Raw genomic sequence first — 9,328 nt, 5'->3', positions numbered from 1 at the left:
ATATCAGTTAGTGATCAGACGCTTCATCTGATCAGACTTTTCAGATTAATCACAGCAGCTCTGTAGAGTTATATCCCAGAGGAGACATTTAAACTCCCAACTTTTGTAACTTATCTGCTTTGTGATTCACCATCGAGTTCTGATCACTGTCTGAACAACAAAATAACACAAACAATTTCCTGTATTTTTCCTGTCATGCTGTGTTCTATTGTAAATACTGATCAGTAAACAGTTGTAACTTGAACATTTCTAGGCCTCCTCTTAATGTTCAGACAGAACTTCCTGCTGTCTTTCAACCACTTTTAAAAGCTTTTTTCATCTTTATCCTTTTGCCTCTTCAGTTTTCTGCCTTTCCATCTTTAGCTTTATGTCATCAGATGACAACATGATTCAATGGAAAACAATCGCGCTCCCGCGCATGCTCGAGGGGAGCACGACAGGAGAGGAGGTGAAGTAGCGGAGGGGCGCGTGATCAGTGATGTGTCTCTGTTATCGATCGTATCATTTACACATGCGCAGACAGCTGGTAAATACAGAAAATGCTACTGGATTTGCGCCACTGTGGACACAGAGTGGAGCGGGGTCTCCTGTGAGATTGACAGCTGTCAGTGCTTGGGGAAGTGGGCGGGGCTTACGGCACGCTGAGGACAGGAACTGCAGAATGATTAGTGCTTTCACACATGTAGCCGCCAAAGTCTCCAATAACACAGAAAAAAGTCAGATTTGTCACTAGTCGCTTTAAAAAAAATATGGCCAGACGGATCTAAAAAACTCGCTAAATATAGCGACAAAGTCGCTAAGTTGGCCCCTAACGTGCTCCAGCCCGTGCGGAAAATATTGTGCTGCACATTGGTTCCCGTTCAAAAAAAGGGCGTGTGCATGTGTTTTTAGCGTGAGAAATACAAAAAGTGGCGTGTGAGCATTTGCACTTCACGAAATGCACGTCTCACGGTCAATGCGTGAAACTTGAGAGCCCTGCTTTTATTCATAGACTAATAAAAGATTGTGACTGATGAGAGTTTAAGGTTCACAACGACACAAATTAAGCTGCAGAGAGAAGTGGCAGCGGCGTTAGCCAACATCGATCCGGTGTTACACCGGCTGACGCAGCTGCTGTGATCCACTTGTCAAGCCGTAGGTCTCTGGTTTTAGAATATTTTGTTGGGTTTTTTTGTTTTGTGTTCCTATGCGTTGGCAACGCTGTTCCGCAGTCATGTCGACAAAGCATCTTGTCCAGAAAAGAGTTAATGTGCGTCTGGATGCTGAACGGTTTCAGGGAAAGTCCGACAATGGAATATTGCTCTTGTAAATGTTTACCCACTACGATAACAATGCACTCACGGTGTATCCTTCAGAGAAATTAACCCATGTAAGAGAAAGAAATCATTCCAAGGGAAATACCACTAAAGAGGGTGTTCTTTTCTCAGAGTTTACAAAGTAACTGCCATATGGGAGAAATTATATAAACGATATTCTGATGTCCCGTTCTCCTGAAGTCAGCACGGAGCTGCGCCGAAGAGAAACACCATGCCCCCTTTTTGAAAATATTACTGCCAGCACCCCGTCATCCTCTCAACGCCCCCGTTGAGAAACGCTAATCTAAACCTTGTAATAGAATTAAAAATAATGCATGGATTTCTCTGTAAGTGACATGTTGTATCTGTCAGTAAGGTGGTTGTTGATGATGTACTGTATACTGAGGAAGATACTGCATGGCTGTTAAACAACTACCTGAAGGATTTCAACAGCCTTATTGGTTTGGGAACAGTCTGACTTGTTGCAACCTTTTTTCTCTCTCACACCCATTTTCTCAGAGCCCTCGAGCTGGCCGCTCTGCTGGTGGCCAAACTCAAAGCTAAACCGAAGCTCTCCCATCTGACAGCGGGGCAGAACGTCAGGGATCCACTCGATCACAAATGGACTGGCCTCCTTCTGATCCGCTGTGCTTGGTCCTGTCAAAGAACAGTGAAGGAGCAAATGAGCAGACTGATGTCTCTGTGTGATGTAGCAGCTTTAATAAAGGCCTAGGAATGCTTGAAGGAATGCATATCACCCAGCGCCTTTCATGTCAGAGATTTAAACTATGATCATCTTGTTTTGAAGTGTCAGAGTTGTAGTCGTTTTGGTCAAACTTTGAAAATAATGTTATATGTAATCTGTTAGAGCCTAAATTATGAGTTGTGAATGACTCTCAACTACTACCACATCAAACCTCAATGTCTGTACAACTGACATTGTTACAGCCAGTTTTGTGTTGGCTATGGTTAAATAATTTTGAATTGGTTTGACTCCAGAAGTTCAATCAGTTACAGCCAATGATTACTGACTGAGAGTTTCATTATGATCCATATCCAGTGTTTCATGAGTTATTTTTTGTAACAGACATGCACATGCATACACACAAAAAAAAGAACAAAACAGTAATTAGATATTTACGCATTTCAATTTATTGCCCACAGTTCAACTTTCAGCAGCAGGTCATAAAAGTAAAAGTTACACACCGACTTTGAGGAAGGTGCGGAGCTCCATTGGTCGTATCGCCTGTGGCCGATCAGTTCTGAAGCCGTCCTGTAATCCTGTTTCAGGTGGAGGCTCGGGGCAGTAAAAATGTGAGTATGAACCGTTCGCGTTCTTCACAAAACTCTGCGTGATCTCCAATGGCAGCTGATGGACAGACAGACAGGTACAGTAGAAAAAGCATAATAAGAGTGCAATTTTTGTTCATATTACACTTAAAATCTAATTTATCATATGTAAACTGTTTACAAATCACGTTGCCCTTTAGTGTTGGTAATAATGTACAATTTTGCAGTGTTTAATGTGTCTCCATATTCATGTAAAGTTGCCACTACACATGGGCCAATGACTGGTTAAAAGGTATATCACGATGTGAAAATATTTTGATTTCAAAATCTATATTTTTTCATCATACCCCTCCTGTAGTTTAAATGTCTCGTAATACAATGCCATAGACAGTGTTTTGTCTTTTGTTCTCCTGTGAAAATTGGTCACTGTCTTTCTCTGTGCCTCAATGGTTAGAGCAGTCACCCTCTGATGAGACAGCTGAAGGTTCACTTCCTGGCAGTAGTGAAGTGTCCCTGGGCAAGACACTGAACCTCACATTGCCTGTGATGTGCAAGGAATTTATGGATTTCATTAGTGATGGTGAAACCGAGGTTTCCTGAATCACTGAACCACTTTGAGAAAATGGCTATTGTGTCGAAGCACTCAAGACACCATAAAATAGCAACAGCTAGTGGTTCTTTTTATGTACTACAGTTGACGTGAATAAAATTTATAACTTTATTTAAATCATGAGTCTGTGTTTCATTATTACCATTTTCATTAAAGCTCATGTTCTCCAACAAAACCTGTGTTTTTGTTTTTATAAACTGAAAGGAGGATGTTACCATAAACATCTTTTTAACAATAGTGACACCTTGTTCTGTTGGACTGTAAATATCATTATTATTCCATGAATTACTATTTTCATTTTATTACTATCTGAGAACTTATAACTTTATGCTATGATGTCTTGATAGTGATTCATATAAGAAGAGGCTTTGAGTGACATTCAAAGATTTTTATTAAAAAAAAATAATTTCCACTGTTTTTGGCTTCAGTCTGCTTCTCTTCTAGCTCATTACCTCTCCAGCTTTAGAGAAGACACACTCGCAAGGCACAGATGTTGCTGGCATATGCAAATATAGTTTTACCAGTTTGTTTATATGTGGAAAGATTGTTATGGGTTGGGTCCATCTTCCATGCATAAGAGCGTGCTTTTTGGAGGCGCTGTCTCTTCCTCCATCTCCCTCACTATCTCCGTCACAATCTAAAATCAGACTCTCACACATATTTTTAAATACACTCAAAATCACATAATCACTCAACCTGTCTAAACTCAGCCTCTCACAAACTTAAATCCATGCACACAACCACTCAACTTCAGACTCTGAAGTTCAGACTCTCTCTAACTACATCTCGCCATTTCAAATTTGTATAAAAACACGTCTGCCTTTCCAAAAACCCACAGTTTGGATGGATATTCAGTCTCATTTTAAAGCATTGAGAATAACTACAAGACCCACCCACTCGGGATTCCTGCGAATCAGCGCATGACGAGCTGCGCGTCACAAGCAGCTCGAGACACCAGAAAGAACGAGGCCTCGCTTAGGGGCGGTCACATGATTTTTGGCGTGTTGACACAGCCATCAAAACACTGCATCACGATACTTAAGCTTCATTTGGCTCGAAACTGTGCCGAGCAGGAGGTGTCGAGCAGCACATCACTAGATTTCATCATCTACAATCTGTGTCAAAAGATTCAGAGAACCTGGACAAATCTCTGCAAGTAAGCGACAAGGCCGAAAATCAACATTGAATGTCTGTGACCTTCAACCCCTCAGAAAGCTCTGCATTAAAAACCGACATCATTCTATAACAGATATTACCACATGGGCTCAGGAAACAATTCAGAAAACCATTGTCAGTGAACACAGTTCATTGCTACACCTACAAGTGCAAGTTAAAACTCAGATGGACTGAGTGGAAAGTGTCCTGTGGTCTGACGAGTCCACGTTTCAAATTGTTTACAGAAATCATGGATGTTGTGTCCTCCGGGCCAAAGAGGAAAAGGACTGTCAGGATTGTTATTACGGCAAAGTTCAAAAGCCAGCATCTCTGATGGCATGGGTAACTTGAACATCTGTGAAGGCACCATTAATGCTGAAAGGTACATACAGGTTTTGGAGCAACATTTGGTGCCGTCCAAACAATGTCTTTTTCAGGGACATCCCTGCTTACTTCAGCAAGACAATACCAAGCCACATTCTGCACGCGTTCCAACAGCGTGGCTTTGTAGTAAAAGAGTGCGGGTACTAGACCGGCCTGCCTGCAGTCCAGACCTGTTTCCCATTGAAAATATGTGGAGCATTATGAAGCACAAAATATGACAATGGAAACCCTGGACTGCTGAGCAACAGAAGTTGTACATCAAGAAAGAATGGGAAAGAATTCCACCTACAAAGCTTCAACAATTAGTGTCCTCAGTTCCCAAACGCTTATTGAGTGTTGTTATAAGGAAAGATAATGGAACATAGTGGTAAACATGTCTCTATCCCAGCTTTTTTGGAACGTGTTGCAGGCATCAAAAACCTATCACAGTGACCAAGAGATCTATTCTGCCTTTCCTTTAATTGGGATTGAAACTTACTCATGGTAACCTGTTCTGACAATTTCAAGTCTTTTTGAATATTATTTCAGAAAACTGGACAGCTCATTTAAAAGCCTTTTTTCCTAATTCTGTTCTGAATCTGGGGACATACCACAGAGATATTGTATTTGGGACCTGTGCTGACAAAATGAGTCACAATGAAGAATTTTTCAACATTGAGTTATTATTATTTTCAAATTGTCCATCTCAAAAGCTTCAAAATGATACATAGTTTGATGAAATTTGGCAAATTATCACCTGGCCTGGCAACAAGCTAGTTTTGTTTATGAGTGCCAGTTTGAAAACTTAATTTTCATTGGTCTGGAGTGACATGATCAGAAAATCCAGCTGTATATTTAAAATGGGAAAACAGATGCTACACAATGACATCAAACACTATAAAAAAGGATATCCTGTTGCTACAGCAACTGGCCGGAAAAAATGGTCAATTTCAAAGAAAATAAAAGGATTAGGATTAAAAGGAATATTTCTGAAGACATAGCTGTAAGAAAATTTTGGATTAAAGGTTGATTTGGAATATTATCCATGCATCCATCCATTTTCTTTAACCGCCTCTCCATTCCGGGTCGCGGGGAGCTGGTATTAGGAATATTATGTGCGATCTTATTTATTGAGAACGCTAGATGGTGGCTTTATGAACTAATTTTCACACAAATCTCAATTACAACAGAGATCAGAATTTTCAGTTATTTTGCACTGCAGCGTGGGCTCATTTTGCCAGCCCAGGTATAAAATAATAAAATAATAGACCAAATATCCTCGCCTTCTCTTGTTGTTAGAGTTAAAGCCAGCAGGAGCCAGTTTATCACAATCGTAATGTCACATGAGCTGTCTTTTAAGCATGAAGTAACTAATGATGACGGAACATGTCTATAAACACAAATATTTAAACATACAGCAGCAGGGGAAGAACTTTGTGAATCAACAAGTGTCAGCACCTCAAAACAAATAATTTGAGGTGTAATTTTTTATTTATTTTACTAAGTGCAAAGTTCTGTTTGTTTGGATAGAGAGGCAGGACTTAAAACTTGTACTGATGCCAGCCAGCAAGGAGGGTTGGCCCTGTTCTGGCTTCAGCTTTCAGGTCCAGCACAGGTTGTGGTATTTACACACATCAACACACAGATAAGAAGATACCAGCCCAAGCAAAGATCTGTAAAAAAAAAAGGAAAAGTCTGTGGACAGACAAGGGCGGGCATGGAGCAGCAACATATAGAGAACAGTGATGTTACAGGATTTCCACAGCCTGTAATAAATGGTAGACAGTATCCAAGAGGGTACTGTCCAGGTGCTTTCATAAAAAGTAGATCACAGTAATCTAATAAAAGCAAAAAGGTGCAAGAATTAAAGGTTTCCTTACCTGAAGTGAAAATTAGGGTTTAATCCTCTTAAAGAAACCCAATTTAAGTTTTATCTTAGAAAAAAACCCTTTCAATGTCAGTTTTGAATAGAAAATTCTGAGTGATAACCAATAAAGTTACTCAATACATAAATTAGGTTTTAATTATTTAAAAGCTGGTCAAGACCAGATCCTTCATATTATATCCTGATTTCCTTCAACACATATTCTGTTTTTTTTTCCTGCTTCCTGCAACTGAAAGACTATGAAAATAGTTTTGTGGTCATCAGCAGCTACTAGGTACCTTTAAGCGTCCCTCCCTGACCCACCCACCAGAAATCACCCCTTTAATGTGAGTGTTTACCTCTGGAGTGTCAAAAATACGTTTGACGTGCAGCAGATTGGTGATATGCCAGGTGTACTTGGAGAAGGAGCCCAGAGGAAGACCGTCATTCCTTACAAAGGCTGAAATTCACAAACACAGACACAAAGAAAGAAGTATTTGTTCACATACCTAAGCGGGATCTACTTTCTTCTCTTATCTAAATGAAATGTTTCATATCAAGTAAAACTTGACATATTTAGCAAAAGTCCAAAGGAAATAGAGTAAGAGCTTTAAAAATGATGACTAATAAATTACAAGGGAACTTTATTTGATTTATATTTGCCGTTTTCTCGCTCTTTTTGTTGCATTTGTCAAATACTTTATAAGAAATGGCCATGGTATGCTTCAGAGTGTAACATAAAAATAAACTATTGTAGAAGCCATTACCTTGTAACTCAAGTTTACCAGGTGAATGAGTGGGAAAACAAGTACAAAATTAAAATCCAGTAACAATTATTGAGTATTTTCACCTGTTGTGAAATTAGGCAGTCTTCTCTTCTTCGATCCTAGAGACAGACGCTGCTGCAGAGCATTGAAGAACTCCTGGGGGATGTGATAAACTAAAGACTGTTTTCCTGGTGAGGAAAAAAAAAACTTTTATTATGCAAAACAGTTAATTAAAGCCAGAACTTCCTCAGAAAAAAAATATATGGTTTATATTATGGTATACTCTTCTGTAATCAAAGCAAAAATCTTTACATGTTTGGATAAATATTCTCAGTGTCTTTATGATCAGTTTGAAAACTATAAAGACATGTTTTGTTAAGTCAGGAGTCTGCAACCTTCATGATTAAAAGCCATTTTGTTACCACCTCCAACTGTAGAGCCATGAGATCAACTTGACAAAAAAATAAAACGATTTATGAAGTTTCTCTTTATCTATATATACATATTCACACACACACACACAAACAGATTACATTTTATGTCACATGGTGAGTTTTTTTATTTGTGTTACGCAGAAACAAAGAAACAAAATATTTAGTTCTAAAGAAGAAACTGAGTCTTTCTCTCCTTATAACTATGCAGAGATATTTCCATCCTTCCCAGATTAGTGGAAAATGAGAAATCTTAATAAGAAGCTCACTCAGGGATGAATAAAGGATTTGGTTGCATTCATAATATCTTAAAAAGAGCAAACATAAAAAAATACACCAGGTTGGTGGTTATTTATAACTTGAAGTCCTCAAATGGCCAAACCTTTTTTTTCTTTCTTAAAGTGTTCAACATATTGTACATGGGTTTTTCTTTGTAATTTTGTTTCAATAAGTTGCTGTATGTTACTCCAACATCATGTTTTGATCCTTTAAATTAAGTCATTTCCAATATCTGTAGAAGTTTGACAAATACGTTGAAAAACATTAATTTTCTTGTGGAGTGAAATCCAACTGTATGTCAGAGGTTTGACTAAGCAAAGTAGGGAGCGAGCTAACAACGCACAAGCTCAACAGTAAAATTGATCACTGCATTTTAAAAGACATGTTAGTGAAAACTTTAGCTATTTTAGCTAATTCTGGTACTTAAATGACACAAGATTGTCTAAACAATGGATTTATAATTATTGACATGTCTGCCAATCTGTTAAAAAAATAAAGCTCACAAAGGCAGCCCACCCTACTTGTAATATTAGTGTCATTTTGTTATAGAAATCCTATGCACAAACTGCATAAGATTGGACCAGAAAATTGCTAAAAGCACCTTTTCCTAATGTCATTTAAAAAAAAAACTAACAAAAAAAAACATTTCCAGGTTCTTGTTATTTCTGGTCAAAATTACAGCAAGCCACATCAGAGAGGCTGAGTAGCCACATGAGGCTCCAGGGCCACAGGTTGAAGACCTTTGTGACAAGCACAAACTTCAAATTTAAAAAATTGCTTGTTAACACTGCCACCTGGTGGTTTAATACCTCAACTACAACAGGATCAGAGATTTAAACATTTAAAAAAAGCTGTGCTTGAGACCCAACTCTGGGTCATAAAACACCAACAAAGGGGGCTTTAAAATGATCTCTAGCTACCAAATTAAATTTTAAAATGAATGCTAATGGCATAGTTTTACTGTGATTATAACAATAAAAAACGTTGGGTTACTTAACGTAATCCCTGGTTCTTTGATAACAGAGTGAGGTGTTTCACTATGGGAATCGCCTCAGCGTGACCAACTACGGAAGCTCCAATGACATCACGTCTGTCTGCGACAGACAGGTTGAGGTGTGACCGTGGCTCCACCCACCATCCAATATCACGGCCAACCTACCCCTCTCAACTCATTCTAAGCTGGTTTCTTTCCGTGCTCATGCAAGAAGGGACGTGCTGGTGAAACACCTCACTCTGTTATCAAAGAACCAGGGATTACATTAAGTAACCCAACG

At 38.9% G+C, this 9,328-nt stretch overlaps 1 protein-coding gene across 6 annotated transcripts in view; it reads right to left on the bottom strand.

Moving 5' to 3' along the window:
• Positions 1-1,181: 1,181 nt before the first annotated feature.
• lg14h2orf42 (linkage group 14 C2orf42 homolog) overlaps positions 1,182-9,328 on the bottom strand; it is a 17,695-nt gene continuing 9,548 nt past the window's right edge. For 5 of the 6 annotated variants that reach the window (XM_025002876.2, XM_017441342.3, XM_017441341.3 and 2 more), the window contains 4 exons: positions 7,428-7,532; positions 6,937-7,037; positions 2,502-2,664; positions 1,182-1,952 (listed from right to left, as the gene is read on the bottom strand). In XM_025002876.2, coding sequence (XP_024858644.1) covers positions 1,720-1,952; positions 2,502-2,664; positions 6,937-7,037; positions 7,428-7,532 — 602 coding nt within the window. In that variant the 3' untranslated portion in view covers positions 1,182-1,719. Of the gene's footprint in view, positions 1,953-2,501; positions 2,665-3,625; positions 6,387-6,936; positions 7,038-7,427; positions 7,533-9,328 lie in introns of those variants that run through there. The other variant, XM_025002877.2, reaches the window with a different exon arrangement.

This window comes from Kryptolebias marmoratus, linkage group LG14 (assembly GCF_001649575.2).
Source record: "Kryptolebias marmoratus isolate JLee-2015 linkage group LG14, ASM164957v2, whole genome shotgun sequence".
Taxonomy (NCBI): Eukaryota; Metazoa; Chordata; class Actinopteri; order Cyprinodontiformes; family Rivulidae; genus Kryptolebias; species Kryptolebias marmoratus.
The sequence above is the reverse complement of the archived record's forward strand: the minus strand, read 5'-3'. Positions and strand labels throughout refer to the sequence as shown.